This window comes from Temnothorax americanus, unplaced genomic scaffold, assembly GCF_048541705.1.
Source record: "Temnothorax americanus isolate GAGA-0224 unplaced genomic scaffold, ASM4854170v1 Scaffold24, whole genome shotgun sequence".
NCBI classification, from domain to species: domain Eukaryota; kingdom Metazoa; phylum Arthropoda; class Insecta; order Hymenoptera; family Formicidae; genus Temnothorax; species Temnothorax americanus.
The window spans coordinates 2,302,495-2,325,749 of record NW_027509381.1 but is presented as its reverse complement, the minus strand read 5'-3'; the positions used below and the strand labels follow the sequence as shown (position 1 = coordinate 2,325,749).

The following is a 23,255-nucleotide window of genomic DNA, read 5'->3' as shown; positions in this document are numbered from 1 at the left end:
AAATGTGCACAGTTTTGGCTCGGTATTGACTCAACGTACTTGATGAAAACATTTAATTACAAAATCATCGCAAACGCATATTAATGAAGTACTTTTCTATGTAACTAATTACAATTACGCGAATCGTAATTGTCGGCAAATGTACATTATTTATGAAACGTCATTTTCGTCGTCTGTACAATTGGTTTTTTTATTTTTGAATGGCGTAATTTTTCGTTAGCGTTGCGTTTAAAAAAATTATTGGGAATATCCCGACAAGTTTTCATGACAACTTCTCTACATCGTTGATATACAAGCGATTGCCTTTTAAAGCAAGCATCACGTACTGTTTCTTATTGATACTAGGTCAATAGATGATGTTGCACGGAAGATTTGCACGAAAGATAAATAAACTATATTGATAATATAAATAACATAAAGATAAATAAAATAGTTATATTTTACAACTTATGTGTAGGGGAATTGTGTCTAATATTGCTCTTGTTCTTCATTCCGCACCCTACGATATTGGTACTACGATACTGTTACGTGTTGCATATTCTGTCAGTGAGCAGTGGAAGCTGTTGAACAATGCTGCTTTGGATAATCTTTTGTTTTATTTTCGTTAGAACTGTGATATAAAAAGTAGCGTGGCAGTTTATAGTTTTAACGAGATTTCGAAATTCCGAAAGAGGTAGTATCTTTTACGTTATTAATGCAGCAAATATGTGCTAAGAACGAATTTCTACTGAAAACATGTTATATTGTGTCTAATTTTATTCCTAAATTAGAGATATTTGTGGCTAACTACTATTTTGACGCTTTAATCGGTTATGTTTCTTCCGTGCGCTATTTCTAATTGCGCCCTCGAATGTTCATTATACCGCCCATTTTTCCTAATTGGTCTACCTTTGGAATACCTCTGAAGCTCCCTCAGCCTCCAATGTGTATATAACAAGATCTTTTTCCGAGAGTAAATCGGCCAGGCAGGATGCTGACTACGTCACTTCACTCTGTAGTCCGTGAAACCCCATGGACTTTTATAATCGTTAAAAGAGGGTATTTTTTTTACCAACCTTATGTGTTCTATTTTAAGTTGTTTCTATTTCCAACATATATTGCGTGTCACAATTGTATTTTTAACAAAAATAAGGGTGCGATATTAGAAACACTTTTTTTCGATGTCGAAAAATGCTACTTTTTTCAGAAAAAATAGTTAAAATAAACTTTGAACACATTCCTGCTACAGAGATCATATTATGATAATCCTAGAATAAAATGATGCGTTTTAGTTACATTCTTATAGAAGTTTTTAGTCAAAATTTTGATTTTTAAAAATGGGGTACGATATTAGGCACAGTTCCCTTATAGCATCATTTTCTTAATTAAGAAATTAAGTTGTGTGTGTGGTGTGTGTGTGTGTGTGTGACGCCGAAAAATGATAAATAAATAATATTTTGTTGCACAAAAACATATTTATCCAGCAAAAATTACATTACAGGTAATATATGTAATCCTATTAACACGGTATATAGAAAATAAGTAGTAATCAAGTATCGCAATTAATTTAGTATCATTCCAGCATTATACTTTCTAATCCATCATTGTCAGCAATGCAGATAGGTATCCCATTGACGTTTTCACCGTCTGTGTAGAATAAAAATAAAATATAATTTCCGATTTTTGTCTCATTGGTTTAATAAAAATGATATTATTTTGATACCTTTAGTTTATAATATAATATATTTAAAAAGCACAATATATTTAGCTTACAGAGAACTTGGCACGAGATGCAACCGTGATATATGGTATATAATGGTGCAAAATCTTGAGCCATTCTACTTCGAGCAACTGCAGCTCGGATTTAATTTAATAAGTTGTAAAAGTACTCTCTTTCAATTAGTAGGATCGAAAGAGAACATTTTTAATTTTTATAATAAAGTATAAATTACTTTAGAACGCGAAAAATAAAAATCTTATTAAATATTAGAAGTGTTTATTATCGTGTTTTTTGTCTCTCTCTCTCTGTCTCTCTCTCTGTAGGCTAAAAATGAGATTTTTGTTGCGTGGAAAATAAAATGTTTTTTCTTTTAGATATCTTACTGTTCCGAACATTTCTAATGAAAAAGCTCCAAATTTTCCAGCCGTCAATCTAAGCGGAACTGTAGATCGATACGCCATAAACATTAAATTCTTCGCGTCTTTCGGTGATATATCGTACCACTTGCATTCATACACGCCATACGCCATACTGGTGCTCTGAAAATTATATTTCTGGTTTGCACAAAAACATCGCTTTTGATATACATAACTACTTTACCTCCGTTAAAAGTCTTTCAGCTGAGTAACAATATATATACAAATGTGTCAATACAAGAAGGACGTAAAACGAGAGAAAACACACTTTGACAAGAGGTACATCCAAATGATTTGATACTATCTGAAAATAATACTTTTTTATTTGTAAGTTCAACAATTGTTTATAATAATCAACCGTAAAATTTTAATCTATATCTCAACTTTTTATCAAAAAAATATTACTATTAAACTAAAAAATTAAAACATTTAATGTGTATTAAATTTTTTTGTTGCATAAAGAAAACAAAATAAATCATCTCACTTACCGTGAAAACTTGAAAGCTTTCAAAACACAATTGAAAAGTAGCGGCAAACATGTGTACAAATAACACTGCGCTATAGCAGTCGTCAACTATCTTTGCGTTCCTTAAAAATTCATATATTTCATACACTAATTAATTATTGATAATTTTAATTATTTTAATGTACAAATTTTAAAATAGATTTTATATATAGAATCTCAATTTTTGAAGTAAACTGATATCTCACTTTTTAATTGACTATATTTAAGTCCGATAATCTTAAATTTTTTTAAAATTTGTAGAATCTTTAGAATTATATTGTATTTAAAAAAAACTATCTTAATTAGGAAGTACTTTTTGTCTATGGGACATTGTGTACATCTCTTCTTATAAATATGAAAGAGAGAGAGAGAGAGAGAGAGAGAGAGAGAGAGAGAGAGAGAGAGAGAGAGAGAGAGAGACATTGAATTTTATTTTAAGATATCACGAATAATTAATAATGATATCTTGTGAATAAATTGCTGTAAATGTTTAGAGATGTTTTGCACTATATTGTAAATAACCTGCCTTGAAATTTGTCGGCATACCTGATGAGATGTTCGTGACGGACAGTGATCGTGGCTAAACTTTCCTTAAATGTCGAGGAGGATATAGATCCTTTGGCTAGTTGGTCGACCAGGTCGTTCAATGCCGTTCGTAGATTTATCAGTTGTGCGCTTATGTGCAGCACGAGTAACGAAACGAAACTGTCGACGGTACAGTTGATGAGGGCCGAGTACGTACCGCCGGAAAGTTGAGTGAAAAAAGTAATTTCGTAGTTCGGACTTTTTTGAATGTTGTAAGGATAGGTAAACCGATACACGAGGGCCCGTTGAGGTTGGTGCACATTTCGATAAAACTTCAGCAGATTGAGAGAAATGTAAAACGTGACTGTGCACATGGAGGCCACGTAACATCTAAGAGATAAGGTTCTCCCACGTCTCGCAGTATTTAACATTGTATTTCGTTCCCGATCGTTCTTCGACGTCATCCAATCGGTCATGACCGATGTCATCAGCGTTCGAAGCGCTTTCGGATTAAACATGATACATCAGTACGAATAGTATGAATGGACGAGACCGTTTTTACATAAATAAAACTGTTGTATACAATATTGATATTAGAATTAAATAACGAATCTTTACATTTATCTCTCACGATAAAAATATCGATATAATAACTTACTTTCACCGTGATACCAAGTACCGACTAATTTGCATAGTGCCATCAAGCTGAAGTTCGCGGAGGCAACGTATTCCACCATCCGAGCCACATTACCCCAGGCAAGAATCATATTCGTCAATTGCGGCACGATCACGTAAAGACACAGGATACACGTAACAATTATGAATCTTATGCTTGGCCGGTGAAAATCACTCAAAGGCGTAAATGGATCTGGCCATACGCCTAATATCCGTAAACATTGACGACTGAGCGCAAAGGCGTAATTTAAATCTAATCAATTAATCAAATTTTACAAGAAATATTTCTACTCATTGCTCATTTAGAAGAAACATTATCCCTCTACGTTATTAACAAAAAATTTTTTTACTGTTTTGCTATCATGAGAAGTAATCATTTATTTATTTATAAATTTAAAATCCGCGTCATATTTTATCTAATTGTAAGTAGCACTCATAGTAAATTTCACTTTATTTGTTTTTTACTTCTTATAATTTGTCATAAAATATTATAAGTTACAACTAATTTGAATTGCTAATGAAAAATATTAAAAACAGTTGAATAATAGAAGTAAGAAAATAATACATATTGTTTTACTAAAATTAAACTAAAAATTTAAAGTGTTCTTAGTAATAACATTTATAACTGTCTTTAAAAGATTCTTTTTCTTTTGTAAGATTTTGTGTTATTATTCTGACGAAAACGCTTGCTATTTTAATCGTATTTAGGTTTTTTAAGAATTACAGTTTCCGACAAACTCTTTGACTATAACGGAGAGAAAAAAGAAATGGATTGTGCACACATCAACAGAATTAACCGTTCAATTTATGCACCACGTTCAACTTTGCCACTCAAAAACACTTTGGATCAATCTATATACGTCGAGAAAGCAAGGTTTTGTTAGCATAGAAAGTTTCGTATCTATTCTCGGAAACTTTCGTGTTCTCGGAAACACGAAGTTCCGAACTTTTATGACAGATGTATAGACACCCGACAAAAAATAAATGCGGATTTTTGCGACAAATTGTTGAAAGCTAATTATTCCTTTTATTTGATTAGTAACCGTTAGTTATCTAAATTAAATTATTAGATATTATAATGTTGAACGTCCCTTATTAATGAATCATTTCATAAACAACATATATTAACTAACAAACAGAATGTGTGGTCACTGAAAAGAAATATCTTTGTAACGTTAAGATAGTAAAAGTAAATTGTTATATCAAACAATATGACTAGTTAGAATTGATTAAAATTAGAAAAATATTAAAAACGAAGCATTATTAACATAAATAATAATTTATATGAAACAAATTATTTAATAACATTTCTTCTTTAACTTGTTTCTTTACAGAAAATTTTATCCATTTTTAGTCGGAATGAAAAGTTTTTATTAACACACAAATGATTGAAAACGCAAGTTTTATATTATATTGTATTATATTTCACTCGACGGCGGGCGCGCTTATTTATTATTTTTAGTAGAATATCGTGGTGCAAACTTTTTGCTACTTTTCCGAGATATGTTCTACCTTCGTTGACGTTCATTGCAGTTCACGGAACGAAAATTATCGTTTAACTGAGTCGCTCTTCGTGATTATGTCAAACTGCCCGATTTTGCGCTTGCTCAGTACACGAAGGATTGAACCGCTACCATCTGTGAGTACTTCTGCAAACCCTTTCGGATAAGAATCAATAGTAACATGAGCGGTACGTGATCACCGTGCAGGGTATCAAATACCGTGAATGTAGCGCTTGCTTTTCGACTATAAGCAAATTGCTTGCCCAACGAGGAATATTCGTTCATTCACATCGACCAGTGCTTAATTTTCAGCGGTTCAAAATCTGCAAAGAGATGTCACCGAAGTAAGAATGAATAGACTCGAACATTGCACGTATGTCGTAAAAAATATAATTTATTCATTGTAAGGAGAGAAATATATAAATATATTCGCGTAAACGGCTGGCGATGACGTTTCTCTTTCCAAAATTAGTAATATTTAGTAACGTTTCGATCGTTTCTGACCGCTCAACGCGTCGAAATAAATTATACTTTACGCATGACAATTTATATTCGGACGTAATGCTGGGATCAGAAATGAGACGAGATGAAGCGACAGGCGAAGATATTCACCAGGGGACGATTAGGAAATACCGCAATACGGTGGAATTGGAAACATTCGGAAATTGCATTAAAATGCAACTCACCGCCAAGCTTACATCTTCTCTCTTAAAATCTATACTTAATTATCTAAATTAAAAATATGAGTGCATATTAAATAATATCGCCTCGGTGGCAAGTATGTACAGTTTTGGCTCGGTGGTGACTCAACGTGTTTAACGAAAACATGTTTAATTGCAGAATCATCGCAAACGCAAATTAATGAAGTGTTTTCCTGGAAGATCTCGTTGAAGATTTTAAGTGCAACTAATCACGATCACGCGAGTCGCAAATTTCTATTAATTGAAAAATATTTTATATACCATGCGAATTTACTACATCCGGCGAGCCTTGGAAGAACGCATTAATTCTATTTATTGTTGGCGCATCAACATGTTTGAGTAAACTAGTTTTATGTAAAAAAAAATGTTTCGTGCTGATTTGTTTGTTGTTTCGTTAGTTATTTGACGCAGTTAAGGAATTCGCGCATTGTTAATAATTTTATATGATGTCCTGTTGGCATTTTTGACGCAAGAATATTTTCCGTCGACAATCGAAATAATTGTCCTGTAATAGAAACGTCGAGACGGGAGCAGTTTGTGCATTGTGTCCGAGAAAAGAAGGGGGATTTAACTAATTAGGATCCTTTCCGGGATGCGAACGCAACAAAATGCTAAGAGTAGAATATCTTTTTTTACAGAACTGAATTAGAGTTGAAAGTGCCAACTTGTAGGAGGATGAGTCGATGGATGCAATTTGAGAACTACAGGCGTGTCTAAAGGAAGACGTTGCCGGGTCTTGCCTGTGGGCACAGGAAGCTGGAACAATCGTGTCTTCTGACAGCGTCCATGACCTCCTCGAAGTGACTGGACACCTGTATGGCCGCTCCAGGTTGGATTCTGTAAGTACGCGTGAACGTCGATTAGTGTAGGATAGCGAACCATTAGAAAGTCGGAGACACACTTCGACAAATGACCGGCACCGCGGTTAATTACTAATTAGGTGTGCGCTAGATTGCGAATCTTTAATCTTCTCACCGTGTTCTCCATTAACGATCGCTCGCTCCAATTAACTCGCTTTCTTTAGGGCGCGCGGCGCACCGATTCGGGATACATAATCTGATTTAGGAAGTATTTGTACTTTCATCCTGAGCTAAATTAAAGACTAATTAAGTATTTATTAATTATAATGCATTATAATTGTATGGAGTAAAATTTAATTATGCTTCTTGAATATAAACGCGACGATAGGTTAATCTCGAACTAAGCAAAGAGAAGTAAAATTTGTTTTAGTAAAATTTTATTTCAATATTTTCTACTTTCATTTAATATTTATCGACTAATTTTTTAAATGCACGAAATTGAGAGAAACGGACTTGACGTTTTAGAGAAGTTTTAAAATCTTGGAGGCATAATGTATGTAACCGTGAGCAGAAAACTGGCAAAGGAAGTATATTGTCCTTTTTTCATTGGACATTGCAATTCTCGCTATTTTTAGAAATGCGGTTTGTCCCGCAAATTCTCGTCACGTATGTGAGAACTACTTGCTCGGGAATAGTATGCATTACAACATAGTACATGATATAATGCCGCTCTCTCATCGGTATATGGATGCACGCGTTTGCAGTGAATCGAATTGAATAAATAGCGTGTATTTCGGTACAGGAAATGCCATATTTGTCATTAACAATCCATTCGTATATATAACGAACGCGTAATATAGTTGGAATTACTCGCGAAAAGCTCTCTTATCCCACTTTGAACTTATCTCAAGCGATACTTGTCTTTCTTAAACGAGACCTTGTAAACTCTTCGAAGTTTTCCGAATTCTAACTATTTCTAACTTTCGAAACTGAAAGACATGTGAAACGGTCTTCATTACATTGGAATGATATTAATAAAAAGGTGTGTGAAAATTTATTTGTATCCGTTACGAATTAATTAATTTATAATTATGTGTTAATAACTACGAATAGAAATATTTCCAATATGCAAATTTTAAACAGGGTGAATTATTTAATGACACGATACATTTCGCTTAATTACCATAACACTGATGAAACCACATCAGAACGCGACTCAGTAGAGAATTATATACACGGTTAGGAAGAACTGGAAAGAGAATCGAACGCGACGTAGTAAGTAAATTATCATACAGCTGCACGCGAGTTTTCTCTTTGTTTTTTCTTTTCTTTTGTTTTCGTGATAACATGTTTGAGTCTCTTTCTCTCTGTTTCTCTCTCTCTCTCCCTCTTTCTCTCGCCCATTTTTTTTCTATCGTACATGGCCAGCGCGATAGCGGACAGGGGGCAGAGTGCGCATATACAGTGAAACTGTGCTAAGAGGTAAAAGTCGAATCAGTCAGTAGGACGTCGTCGGCGAAAGCTGGAAGAAAGTTATACACTCGGGCTATAGTTCCGACTGTTATCGGTGTCTCGTTGACGCTTCGAGTGCCCGATAGTTCTGGTCGATTAAATCGGCTTGTACGGTTTCGTGAGAACACGGCGAGAGTCGATGCGATAGTTCATTGTATTTCGAGAGTTACCATTACCAACAAATAACGGCTTGCAAAATCTTTAATAATGCAAGCGTATAAACCCTAATATATTTATGTGCATATTATACGCGTATTATTTTATAAATCCTAACAGTGAAGAAAAACTGTCACGTTATTAATTATGACATCTTTAATAAGAAATTTTACTTTGATGTAAGTAATACTGCAATCAATTATTGTTATATGAGAATTTTGAACAAATACTGAAATAATATACTTCAAAAATAAAAATAGAAATAATTAAATACTGTACTTAAAAAAAAATAAAAATTATATTAATAAAAATAAGTGAGAAAAATGTGAAGGATTTAAATGCAGTATGTATCTTAACAACGATCTCAAAAATTTTAAGTGAAATAATCAAAAGACAAACAAATACCTAACAAAAGAACATAATAATTTCTAAATAGAAATGTAAAAGGCACAATTGTAATAATTTTTTATTCCACCGAAATTTTTTCAATTTTAAATAATCTATTAAATTTACATAAATCACGTATCCATCCGATTATATTATAATAATTATGTTCTAAGGTCATTTTCAACGATTTCCGAACGTAAAATAGTAAAATAGAAATGTTTCCGTCTCTTACAGATAAAAAAAAATGTGATAGATCGAAAGTACTCACAGTCTCAGTAATGCTGCCATCTTTTTCTCCATTAGCACCGAGGCATCGGAACCTCTTTCGATCATCGTGTCGCAAAATATCCTCTTGGCGCAGGGCGTATTTGTCCAATCGCCCGGTATGTGAGCAACTTCCGCGACTTCTGCATTCTCCAGATTCTGCAACGTGTCCAGAAGCTCCTGGTCACTTTCGACATTTCGCTTTCGTCTCCTGTTTGTTGTTTCCTTCTCGAGATCACTCCCGAGAACTTGCGATCTGTCCAACACGAAAAAAGCACCGTCGGCTCTCTGATTTCTTCTTCGTCCGTTATCTTCATTTATCGAAGCCGCGGCGTTTTTCAATCCGTTTTGATTCAACATATCTACTTGAAGATTTTTTGATGGGATTTTCAAGCTGTCTTCGACAATTAGAATAGCATTTTCATTCAGATGTTTCTCTTTATTCTTCTTTGGAATTAAGAATTCGGTGATGTCGACGCGATCCGAGCCAGCAGGCAGATCAATTTCCACGATCTCGCTGATGGAATCGGCCCCTTTCCTCTGAAAACGCTTGCTGCGGACCAGATTTTTCATGTCGGCGTCCGTCTTAAAGATATCCAGATAGTCGAGACTTCTCTTTTTACGTCTATGAGTCTCCACGTAATCAGCTTCGTCCACCACCTGTTTACTCTCCCGATTTTCAATCCTCTCGGCGTTACGCTTGTCCTCCTCCAGGACCAAGAAGATTCCGTCGCTTTCCGCCGAGTTCGTGCCCTCGTTTCCCGTTTTGTCGTCCTGGGCGACGTTTTGCAGAATGTACAGAGTCTGCGGCGTCGCTTCGTTCGATCTTGCGCTCTCGTCCTCGAGCGTTCCTAAGTACGCTCCAGCTTCCAAAGCGCGCTTGTGCTCTAAATCGGCGTCGTCCACGTTTGATCGTTTCAAAACGTCGACATCGAGATACCGTCCGACCGCCACGGCGCCTATGCCGAGGGCGGCGCCAGATGCGACGAGACCTAGAGCCGGTATTAGGATACTGGTACCTGACGCCACCGTGTCGATCTTGTCCTGAGCCTCCTTGCCCTTGGACAGACCGAGATTCTGCGAGATCTTGTGAGTAGCCTCCACCAAAGGATCGATCACCGGCCTGGTAAATTGCGAGACCCTCTCGACTCCGGTGGAGAACTGATTCTTCAGATTTTCGGAGATTTTCACCCAGAAAGGCGGCTCGTACGGTCGTTTCAAGCCGTAGAAGTGCTGATTCGGATAGTAGTTCTTCGTGGTGTAGCTGTCCACGATGTTCTTATTGTTCAGCACGTACTTCTTTTTGTGACGTTGCTCGGTGAACGAGTGTTGATTCTCCGGGAAATTGTCCGGTCGGCGTTTCTCGTTCTTCAGGATCTTAGCCGGTTGCACGCCCAGCTCCGGATGGGCGTACTGGAGAACCGGCGCGCGGGCGCCGGCCTTCAGCGCTACCGGCGCGATGGTCTGACTCTCGGGGGTGTAACGTTGAGAGATCGGGTAGCTCGCGACGCCGTCCGGATGCAGCATCCTCTTGTGGACACTCGCGCGGTAATGGTCGTTACGTGGCTCGTACACCTCAGCCTTCAAGGCTTCGTTTTTGTAATTTCTCGGATCCCACTCGAAGTACACGTTGCGGGCTTCCTCGTCGTAATTACGACCATACCTGTCGGGCGTAAGACAAAATGAGAAAACTGTGAAGAATATTGTCAAATATAACAATATAATAATCTGTAATTAATAAATAACTAAAATGATTGATATAGTTATTACATTTTATCAGCATCTATGTTTATGTGGATGTGATAAGTAGTTGTAATTAGCGAGTCTTTGTTTTAAGCATTCTAAAAATTTCTTTGCCGATACTCGAGCAATATTTGACTAATTTTCTACAAGTCGTATCTTTCCTTACCTTCGATTAATATCCTTAAAGAACTTTTCGAATTTCTGCCTCTCCGCGTTATCACCGAAAAACTCAACGGGAGGATCCGCGGTAACCGTCGGACTGCCTTCAGGAGTTATCAGCTTGTTGTTAATAACTCGAGCGTTTCGCCAGGTCTGCATCTTGTCGATAGGCTCGTCGGGCACTCTCGTACCATGAATTACCGGCGTGCCGTCGATGTCCAACGACATAGGCGATCTCTTCGGCACGGTCTTCACGTTGATCTCCGAACGAACAGTCACCTCCGGAGGTACAGCTTTACCATCTCGATTCTTCAACAGGTTGGCACCAATATTTGTCCTCGTAGACGTTATATGAGGTATATACATGTAATGAAACCCATCGTTCGCAACACCTTGATCGTTAAGCTCGAGGTTTCTCTGAGCTCGGTCCTGGAAGTTCCTGGCAAACAGGATACTGCCGAATCCAGCCTCGCCCAGCCTGTCGTAGTTCGTTCTTTTCTCGACGGTGGACTCCAGGTTTGCCGGCAACGGTTTCCAATTTCGATACTCCTCTTCTTCCGGCGTCTCCTGTTTCAAGGCTCTTCCCTCCGCGTCCAACGGTGTCCAACTACCATAATCGATTACACTGATGGGTTGACTTTTCTCAGATGCCGGCCTCTTATCGATTCGATCGATGTCCGGCTTTTTATTTTTTGATTCCGAAGATCTGGAGATCGTCGCCCTGATCTGTTCCACTTGAGCTACCTCGAGTCTTCGAACCTCATCCTTCCTTTTGGCTTCGTTTTCCTCATCATTGAGCACTGATTCATTCTGTGCATTTATCGAAAAATTTCTTTTGTTTTCTAATATAAAATTCGAATCTTCTCGAGCAGGCTTCGAATCATTGAACGATGATTTGTCTCGTCGCTTGACGATCAAAGTGGCCACGTTGCCTTCGCTCGTTCGCACTTTCAGCTCTTCCGTTTCACCCGGAAGACTGCGAGAGACCTTCAACATCGTCCTGGCATAGCCTGGTTTGGGTAACTCGCCATAGCATGTGCCAAGGGTCAAGGCCACGAAGAACAGAAGAGAGATAATCTAAAATAAAATTTAATTGCGTAATATAAAATCCATCATATAATTCTTGAGACTGTCAAATTATATTTTTTATACTGACTTTTAGTTTTTCCAATCAAAAATAATTGTCGCAATAAATTAGTTATTCTAGATCAATAATACCTAACATTAAAAATATTATAGTAAATTTCTTATCCAAATTTTTCAGTTCTCAACTAATAGTGGCCAAGATGTAACATGAACGAAATTTAGAAAAAAAAAACATGATTGGGAAATGTTACGGGGTGACGCGACGCCTCATCAGAGATACTGCGCGCGCTGTAATTCTTGCGTGAGCGTGTGCATCTGATGTTGCGTACCATGCGTGATTGCGCCTCGACGATTGAAGAACAAACGGAGACGACCGGAATGCGAAATGAGTTTAAAAAAAAAGGTTTTTGAAAGTCGGCCTCACACGAGTCCCTAGAAGCCCCGCAATCTGCCCGCAAACAAATACACCGGCAAACATTTAACTGCCGTGGTTTTCGAGTCGCGTCCCGCGAATTCGCGTCAGCGCGCATCTCGATTTATATATATATATATATATATATATATATATATATATTCGTAACGGATGAATCGGCCGAGTCATCGGAGCGGCAACGCTCGAGCGGTTCGGCGCCGAGAGAAATTTAATAGCCCCTCGAGATTGCGCCGGCATTCTTTCCCGGCATTAGAAAATAGCAATGTAGTAACCGAACGCGCGCGGCGGGTTACTTTCTATTATCTAAAATGTGACGATTACCCCTGATTGGAATTACGCGCAGCTGACAATCGCGCGATTGCACCTGTAAATTTGCAGCTGACACATTGCGTGAATTATAAAATATCATCTCGACTTATCGAAACTAGGTGATAGAATCGTAACACGGAGTGCTCGCGAAGAAATACGAATATGTAGATCAATTAAAGTAGATAGCAGAACGTCCGCCTTCTCGGGGAAGGGGGGAGGGGGGGGGGACCGATGGTCGCGCCAGTAATTAATTAATAAAAATTTGTGCTATTAGTCTCGTTTCCTTGGAGATTGTCATTATTTGGAGTGCAACCTTTTGAAATCACTCAAAGTCCTCGTTAACGAGAAAACGTCCGAACATCCGGTCGTTGAAGTACGTGCACTTGAAGTTCGACGTGTACGTGTTACGGCGGGGAAAAAAATACTTTCTAATCGCACGCGTGCAAAAAGCGGATAAAATTAAATAAAATCGTGAAAGGTGGCTCTGGACCGAGCGCGCGCTCCGCCAACAAGTGAAATGGAACGACATGCTTTCCCCGTGCACGTTTTGCGCGAAACACGCGCGTGCGTTAACTCGTCTACTATATGGCCGCGTATACGTATCGTGCCATATACATATACGTCAGCAGGGAGTATGCGAAACGATCCACTTTTTCCATTCCGATGACTTTCGATAGACGATTGACAACTATTGATAGTATTGATATCTGATATTGATACGTGGCCGAAAGAGTATACTTTTTGCAATCTCTCGTATTAATTTTGATAGCACATGCTCATTTATTTGTCTCATACACATTCAAGAATTAGGATTTAGTCGACTTGACTAGAAATTACACTTTTAAGAGCATTTCAAGAATGAAAGGTCGATTATTCTCCCAAAGCTATAGATACGTTTAAAATAATTTGGAACCCTGCGCGAATGTAAATAGAAATCCGATCAGTAATTTTCTTTTTATGATTTTATTTTTATGATTTGTATGTTTTTTTTGTTTAAACCTAAAACCTTATATCAACATTCAAGACCTTACGTTTAACAATTAATCATTTAATAATTAATAAACCGCTTAATAATTAATAATTAATTAACTATTTATTATATATTTATTTTTGAAAAATGATGTATACATTTTCCATTTGAAGAACGTAAAAGGATCTCGGTTAGTTTAACGCTATACGCATTAAGGCGAAGACGCATGGCACACTGATGCATGTCACTCGTGGTTTCCGCTCCAGAAAATCCACGGGTCGACATTAATTGCACGGCAATTAAGCCTAGATCTAGTTTTTTTTTCCCCGATGACCGTCGCGTTCACTCGTCTGGAAACCGCCCACGCTCTGTCGCCGATCGTTGATCGTGAAGATCGGGTTTCGTCACGCGTGCCGATCGATTAAGCACGGGCGTCGTGAGATGATCGAGATTAACCCGCGATCAACCGTGCGGTATCGTTCACGGCTCATTATTGCACCGATCACGAACAGAGATAAGCCGCCCCGTGTATATATTTACGTAATCGACGGAAATAACAGCCCGCATCCGCACTTTTTGCCAATTAATTAATCATTATTGCTTCTATCCTATTAATGTTTCATTCATAAAAGTTTTTGCAGGTGAGATTGTTAAAATTTTCTAGATATCACGTAAAAGAGGTAAAGTCACACCTGGTTGTTGAAGCAATAAAGAATTGCTTACTTTAGCCTGGAAAGGCAATTTCTCTAAATAGGCGTTAATTAACTGTGTAATGCTGAATATTTTACGATTGAGAAACTAATTTTTCACAAAATTGCTTAAAAAAAAATAGCATACAGTTTGGCCGCGCAGTTTCCACGTTTCTTCCTGTTTAACAACTTATTGAAACGCGCACGATACAATTCGCAGAACTTTCTAACGAAAATAACGCCATCCTATAAACTCGCGACGCGTCACATGATATATTTAACGATAAAAGTAGAAAAGAAAGAAAGAGAATATTTACCTGGGATTTCCTCATCTCGTCGCTGTTTCCTTGAATTTCCCAGCAATCTCTGCGATAAATAATAAAAGATTACGAGGCGGCGCGGAGAAACGTGCACGAGATCTCCGCGGGGGGAAAAACACGAAGATACTTTCTTCAGGACTGCATTGATATGCGGCTGTCACCGGTTTTCGTCGCGAATTGAGAAACGTCGCGCGAATCGCGGTGTCTCTGCCACCGGCTCTTGAAACGCGTGACGAAAGTGACGAAGAAAGAGGAGAAAAAGGGGGCTCTCTCCGGAGGCTCCCTATCGCACCTGTTGACTCCCGGAATATCTTCGCGAGACTGACGGAGCCGCTCGACCGGCGGCTCCTCGTGCGCCCGATCAACGTATGAGCGAAACTTCTCTCCGACCTACTTATCGCGCCCGCCTTCGTCTTCTTCCGTAGCGACGCGAGACGTCCGCATTTAACCCTTATTCCGGTGAGAGAGGGGAGGCTGATCCTTCTCCTATCGTTCGGTATCCGTGAGATTTAAGGGAGACATTTGAGGTGATTAAAATTATTTATATAAATTATATTAAATGTCATATTATAATATATTAATTTGTCCGTCATAATAAATGTGTGATCACAATGTTTAATCTTTCCGGAAGGAAGTCCACTCTTTTTCTATTTTTACGATTTATTTATACGAGCGAAAGAAAATACACACCCAACTGAAGACGTTTCTGTACACAATTCACAAGTGTTAAATGGAAGAGGAAACTATGCCATATTTATATAACAAAAACGGGCTTCTTTTCAGAGAGTTCTTTTTCAGAATTCTTTTAACCGTTCGAGATACTCGTCTTTTATTTTCTCGTGGTCCAAAAATATGAGACGTATTTAATTTGTAGTTTCTATATGCAAATTCCAGTTCTCAGTTTAAATGTCGGAGATATCGTTTAGCAAAAAAAATTCATTAGGTAGCTTGAACAACTTTTAGGAGAATACTATTTACATGAGTTACCGATAATATGTTATTGATCGACTAGAGAACAGAGAGGGACAGAGAAAGAGAGAGAGAGAGAGAGAAACAGACAGACGTAATGGTATAGAAGAACGTGTTGTTCATCAGGAAATAAAAACAAATCAAATCTCTTTTCGGGTTCTTTTACAAATTAAAGCAACTTTTATTTATGTTGCATGACGAAATTAATTTATGGCAATATAATGCGTTATTTCCGTTTGTTCCAATTACCGCGCCATTGCCAAGAAGGATTTACACATTCGAGACGACGATTGGACCACGTCATTACATCTTTATCTCTGGTTTCCTCTCCTCTTAATACTTTCTCAATACTCATATTTCGGTCTTCATTTCTTTTACATCACTTTTATTTCGTGTTTTCGGACTTGTATAATTCCCATCAGATTTTCAAATCATATGCGAATATCTCATATAGCGTTATTGAATTGTAAGACATATAATCTCATAAATTTGTAGATCCTTCGATTTTTTAGAGAGTCCGAGATTTGCAGATTTCTAAATTTACCTTTTTTCTTCATAAAGAATAAACATTAATAAAATTAGTTTCATTATATATAAATTAATTATCTTATAAAAAATAAATAAAAATTTCTAATAAATCTATTTTTCTCGACCTTAAAGTATTTTAAAAAATCTAAAAAAATTTATGAAACAACTGTCTACATTGTAGTTGACGATTTTACAGTTATTTTGATAAACATCGTTTATTTAATATCTTCTGACAGGCTCTTGCAAGTTTTACAGTTACGAGCAGATATCACTTTGGCTCGGACGCCGTAGACCCACCTATGCAGCTTAAAGGTTAAACACTTTCGTTTAACTCTTAAAGAATGTGGATAAAGGCACAACCTCATTCTCTATAGCTGTTATGACGAAGAGATTTGTTTCTCTAAGTCTAAATTAATCCACTTATTATGAGCCTTACCCTAGTTTATGCTGTCGTTGTATAAACTGGAAACAACGGAGTGGAGATTCCATGGCGATATTCTTAATGGCAATATTTGCACCGATTTGTCTTGCTTTGCGTGCAGTTCCAAACGCTTCTTCTGTTTAATGTGCTTCTTCATCCATATTGCATTTAATAATTTTCATTAAATTTAAAAATAAATACTATTTATATATCACAATAGCATCATTACCACAATAACTTAAAAATTTTCCTTGATATTATAAATTATTACAAAGTGTATCACTGCAAAAATTTCGGAGATATATTGCATTGTCCCTTCTTGCCTACTTACGGATTAAATAAATTGTGTCAACCATAATTGTCCTTTTCCGTTTAAAACGACTTGTCAGAAAAGTCGCAGTATTTACTGCATTTTCATATACGTGTTTCGTTATACCATTGTTCCGCTCTGGCTCGGTCTCTCTCTCTCTCTCTCTCTCTCTCTCTCTCTCTCTCTCTCTCTCTCTCTCTCTCTCTCTCTCTCTCTCGTGCAAGCAAGTTTTAATTATCGGGTACAGATCTTTATCAACGGGATTCCGGAGACGCGCGAAACTTCATCGACGGCAGCCGGTTTAATTTTCAAGTTCACGAACGAGAGGCCGGTTCGGGACAAACCGGAAGAAGCGTTCTTCGTGAGAGGCCGTCAGTGAGTTCAGAGACCCGCCAGTGAAAGTCGATCGGTTAAATGACGACGACGACGATGCACACCTGTGTAATGTCCTATTCTGAGCGCGGGCCGCAAGTACCACGTGTTCCCTTTCTGACGAAATCTCTTTGATCTCTTTTTGCTTCAAATCAACAATCGGTTCTTCCTATCCGCAGCAGTTGAACACCTTTGGAATAGTGCATACGATCGAGATATTAATACTATTAATAATTTTCTATTGTCGCTAAGTGCTCTCTTTCTCCGAATGTTATTTCTTTACGATATAAATTATCTGACATGCAATTTTAATTAATACGATCAAATTACATTAGCCTGTAACAGAACAACCATTAAAATCAAATTTTAAAATAATTTGCATTTATTAAACAAGTGTAGATATGTTGATGTTTGTAAATATGTTAATGTATACATAATTATTGTGGAATATTGTGCGGAGTATTCTTTGTAGAAGAAATATATTATATATTATATAGAGATTCTCTCAAATATTTTTCAAAGAATCTACTTTCACTTTTTTAGAGATTCTGGACAAGTAACGGGCGGCGGGGAAAATAACAAAATATTTTATTAATTATTTATATTTATATATTTAATTATTTATAATACAAAATTTATAATACAAAATTATGTTACTTTTAATAATTAATTAACATGCAAAAACAACAATATGCTTGCCATTTATTTTTATAATTTCTATAATAGATTCTATTAATATTTAAGGAAAATATTACTAATACAAATATATTTCTTACATTATACATTTCTGATGTAATCGATCAAAAATTTTTATTACGTTATCACATTGAATAATTACTTGCATATTTTAATGTCTTATTATACAACAGGATAATAAATACATGAAATTAAAAAAATGAAGATTAGGAAATGAAATTAAATGAAAAATAAGGGAAGCCACATAGATAAAATTATAATTAAAAAATAAAAAGGTTAAGATTAAAGAAAGCAAAAGAACAGAGAAAATAAAAATTATTTGTTTGATGAATAGATATCTTAAAAAAGTAAACTTTACTTTACATTAAAGTTTTCAGGACATACAATATATAAATATATTTCTGGATTTAATATTAAATTTAAAAATTTAAAAACTGATAAATTTTTTCCAAATGATTCGAACTTTTAAATTTCTCACGATCGTTTGAGTACCGCCGCTTGAGTAATATGGATCAGTAGGTAAGTGTGGCCCATAGTAACGCATAAACGCGAGAGGAGAAAGAGAGAAATTGCAATTCTCCTGAATGCAGCACGTGACTAATACAGCATATTATCGCAGCTCGTATTTATCGCAATTGATCAAATTGCTCGTGCATTAAATCCCTCTCCATCGCCTGCAGTCGTCATGCAATTTTTTTTGTTTCTTCTTTCTCTCTGGAAATTGCACTCACGGACACGTGATTTAGTATGCACAGACATTGGTTTCTATAACGCACAGTTTCTATAAAACACATTTAAACGAACAGATATGGAAATAGATATGTTCACGAAAGATGAGGATCAGAAAAGAAGATTTATACATGCATTCACCAGTAATTCTTGTCAAGCAGCAAATTATCGTGACGTGATTCATATGTTTGCTTTGTCATTGTTTTATCGTCTCTCCGCAGGTGGAAAGTCCATCTTAATGTGAGCGAAGAGAGAAGTCTCGGTCGTGATCCATGTAGACATCATGTAACGAGTTTCTCTTTTCAGCTCCGAAGGGTCAACATCCGGCTTTCGGCGTACCTGTTATGGAAATCTAATATGAGCATTTTAAAATACGTCTGTCGGCTAATTTCTTTTGAAAAGTAAAATGATCCTAACGTGCTGTAATTTGTCTTCATTTGTCCAACAACTTGTGAATTAGACCCACCACATTCATTGCCTCTTAAACGTTGATGGTTACTGGTTATTGCTATAATTAACTTTTTTCAATATTCATTTTCACACACCATAAATGCTCGTTGTATCTTTGTAAAATTATTCTCGAGATAGCTCTGCAGCAATAAATAACAATTAAACGGAAAATAAGTGGTGTGTTTGTGTTAAATTCAATCGTTTATAAATCCTACAGTATTTTTTTATATATGTACATCTAAATATAAATAAATTTATAATAATAAAAAAGTAATAGGTAAATATTAAGTTAATAATAATAAATACAAGAATAAAAGAATTTAATTTGAGATTAATATTAATTAATAATTAAATTTTTATATAACAAGAGATTACATAATAATTGTTAATTAATTGTTAATAAATTTTTCTGGTGTTTCTGTCAGATTCAACCGTTGTAAATAATGATTTTATAAAACAAATGGAAATGATTATAAAATGAGAAGCATGCAATATCGTTGCATCTTAAAAATAAAAGTTATTTATGAAATTTAACGTATTTTGTAAATTATTTGACAGGTTTACAGCTCCATTAATTAGCAGCAAACCTCAGGCTAAAGCGCTTGACTGTCTAAAAACTCACACAAGGTCTCCATAAATTATATATTTTTCGTCTTCGATTTCGATGCACCCATGTCAACCGTCGCGAACTAATCATGGAGAGAAGAAAAATGGACGTTTACAGATTATACGACCTTGGCAATAAAAGAAACGCGAGGCTCTTCTTAAGTGTCTCGGATTTTGAAAGGACACAAGTATTCTCAAGAAGCTTCGAATCGTGAAACATCTCTCTGACATTCTCTTTTGTCATTTTGCAATCAGATCGCCGATCAGATCGTACGAATGTTTCCTTAATTCCCACCTTGTTCTCGACTTTCGAGGAGCGTTCGCGTCCTCAAGGTATCACGCTGCGCCAACAATCAGCGAAATCATTCGGCATTGTGCTCACGTTGTGTGTACATTGTGTGTATCCCACGCGTATCGCGATGCACAATAAAGGCCTTCGCGACATTTTCCAATATCGCTCGGCACACTCGTTTTCCTTGACATACCTCGAAGATGAGCCCACGTATCGCCGAGAGCATCCTACGTACACTTACGTATCGCGACAAAAATTTTCAGCACAATGAATACAAAATTTTCAGTTGCACAATTATTATAAAATAAATGATGGATGCTAAAACGTGTTACTGAAATCTTGATAATTGCAATAAATCGCGCATCGCAAGATGTAATTTTTAATTTTATATTTAGCGAACGAATTTAATTTGTTCTTAAAAATGTTACATGTCTATTTCAATAGTAGTTTTCTAAACATAGTCAAATATTTGCCAATTACACCGATATGTTTTAAAATACCTACATATCTTTTTACAATATTACCATCATTGTAATGATTATCATCATACTATCTTATTTACTAATGCAATCTAAAATACGCTTATATAGCTGATTGTCAATTTTTATATACCAATAAATTCCATAACATTCCAGCTTTTACAAAATGCTGTAAAAAGGAATTTATTACAATTTATATTATATTAATATAATACAATTATATACAATTTATATTTATATTCATATTTTCTTCGTATAAAAATTATATTGGTCTAATAGTTCGTGGGAAAAAATTTAGCAGCTCGAATCGAGAATTGTCGGCGACAATCCTCAATGCATGATCATCCGTGGAAATAAGCTCGCCATCCGCATACATTATCCGCGATATATGCGCTTTCACACAGTGCTGCGAGCCGCATCACTTCCGTCGTGGTGAAACTTACCGATATTAAAAAGAGCCTCGCACATCGAGCATCGAGTCGCCGTGCGTTTAGCCGTGCATTTAACGCAACGGAGAAGACGAGAGCCGTTCGTGATAAACGACGACGACTTGCATGCCGCGACGCCGCGCCGACGGTATGCCGTCGTATGTGATATTTATCTTCTATCTGGCAATGACGTAGAGCGGACAGGTTCAAGTGTAAAATTGTGAAAGCTGAACATGCACGAGATGCCATGCCTCAGTAAATTTATGAAATGATATCAGATAATATTCCGTACTTTTTATGCAAAGTTTCTCTCTTATTAAAAGCGAAACTGAGACTGATTATGGCATTATTTAACGCTGAAAATATATATTGAGAGATTCCAATGAATTATAAGTTTGCGCGACGCGCAAGTACGTGAACATAATTTTGTTTCTCTCAAATTTAGTTTATTTAAGCATCAGTTTCTCTTAGTTTATTCAATATTAAAGTTAAAAAAAAAGCTTCTGAAAAAAAGGAGGCGACATAAAATATTCAGATTTCCCTTCGATCCGTTTCGATTAAATTTTTCTTGAGATAAAATGAGAACTTAACAAAAATACAAAAATAACATCCTTTTATTGGTGTGTTCCGGTATCCTTAATACATTTGGGGGACACATTTATATACATTTATATGTGTTAAGTATGACAGATCATTTTCGCGTAACGTGGCTGAGATTGCCGTCCCGACAATTATTCTCTCGCCGACTGTACGATTTAATTGTTCGTGCACAATCTCTCCACGGAGAGAGATGCGCCTTTGCTCGTCGTTTATCTGAGATCGCAGGTAGAAATAACGTGAAATTGTCGCACTAATGTCACAAAGTGAAAACGGATCGTGTTTAAATTATGAGTGTTACGACGATCAAAGGCGTTTTAAAATGTCGGTGCGAACCGTCGGAAAAATAATTATCTTGCATTTTCCCAACGCGATAGAAATCGATCGGCGAACTTCTCTAATCTTCTCAGAGCGAATCTCACGATGATGATTAGAGAATTATTCAGATCGTGAGAAGAAACGGTGAAAGTTCTTTTTTTTTTTACACGGTATCGTTAAAAGGAGGGCTTCTTTTTTAAGCGGATGTAGGAAGAACCGCGACGGCGCACGCTTATTTATTTGTGTTTATTTTCCGGAACGCGAAACGTCGCCTAGTCATTGTAATGTGCGTGTTTTACTTGGGCGCGCGAGGACGCGGCGTTCCTTTGGCACAATTTCCTCGGACGTGAAAAGGTATATCGAAGAGGCGGAATCTCGGAAGCGTTTGTCGCGAACGCGCGGCGGAAATGCGCGCTCTTCCGTTTTACGAGCGATCTCGTTGCTCAACTGTGCGCTTGAAACTCGCGTCGCTCTCAGAAGTAGAGGAATCGCCGCAAGAAGTGGCTCACTTTCGATGCCGAACTCGATGAGTACGATTCTGGTATTTTGCTTCAGGTTTGAAACGAGACTCATCGATTTCCTCGGACTTCCTGATCGTCCTTGAAATATTCGAGTTTTGCCCAAAACCAGACGACACAAGAAATGCTATCGAGCGAGTATCGCCTAACGGAGACGTTTTATTCTCGGGGTGTCTCGCTCGGTGGGAACAATTTTCTGCCGAGGACAATGTGATAAATGGCCCAGAGAAGAACGAATACTATTATCATATGCATTAATACAGAAATGTGGTGTGGATATATGGCTTTTAAACGAGTCGTTGAACTCACAAATAAGCCGCAAAAGCGAAATTTAGATATCTGTTCGTATATAAATGTATTTTAGTATGACAAAAAATTTTCAAATTTATCTTATCTCTAAAGAGAGAGAAAGGGGGGAGAGAGAGAGGGGGGGAGAATGTCACAAAGAATATATTCCAATAGCGGACTCGCATTAAGTGGTTTCACAAGTTGTTTCTCGTCTTTCCAAATCTGGAAGATATGATTCGCAGCACTGTTTTGCTTAATTAGTCAAATAAATTCGAATGGGTGCAATAACGGGACGCAAGGAAACAGACCTTTGGGAATGTCACACTGAGATAATTTGTTTCCTCCTCGTCGTAAGACGTTAAGATTTTCGAGTGTTTTCGTGGTGTTTAAAGAATTCATTCGG

At 36.8% G+C, this 23,255-nt stretch overlaps 3 protein-coding genes across 4 annotated transcripts in view; 1 reads left to right on the top strand and 2 right to left on the bottom strand.

The window, feature by feature from the left end:
- Positions 1-1,464: 1,464 nt before the first annotated feature.
- On the bottom strand, positions 1,465-5,394 carry LOC143898745 (odorant receptor 4-like). Its single transcript, XM_077408428.1, has 7 exons — positions 5,333-5,394; positions 3,804-4,073; positions 3,167-3,647; positions 2,604-2,703; positions 2,300-2,419; positions 2,083-2,238; positions 1,465-1,626 (listed from the first exon to the last, which is right to left on the bottom strand). The coding sequence occupies exons 1-7, from the start codon at positions 5,346-5,348 to the stop codon at positions 1,573-1,575; spliced, it is 1,197 nt and encodes a 398-aa protein (XP_077264554.1). The 5' UTR covers positions 5,349-5,394; the 3' UTR covers positions 1,465-1,572.
- Positions 5,395-6,718: 1,324 nt separating this feature from the next.
- Positions 6,719-17,288, bottom strand: LOC143898740 (uncharacterized). The gene is made up of 4 exons (XM_077408419.1): positions 14,849-17,288; positions 11,052-12,121; positions 9,147-10,805; positions 6,719-6,860 (listed from the first exon to the last, which is right to left on the bottom strand). Exons 1-4 carry the CDS (start codon positions 14,861-14,863, stop codon positions 6,737-6,739), a joined length of 2,868 nt encoding a protein of 955 aa, XP_077264545.1. The 5' UTR covers positions 14,864-17,288; the 3' UTR covers positions 6,719-6,736.
- Positions 6,726-23,255, top strand: part of LOC143898741 (uncharacterized) — a 30,592-nt gene continuing 14,062 nt past the window's right edge. For both annotated transcript variants that reach the window (XM_077408421.1, XM_077408420.1), the window contains exon 1: positions 6,726-6,862. The gene's annotated coding sequence lies outside the window, so the exon portion shown is untranslated. The remainder of the gene's footprint in view (positions 6,863-23,255) is intronic.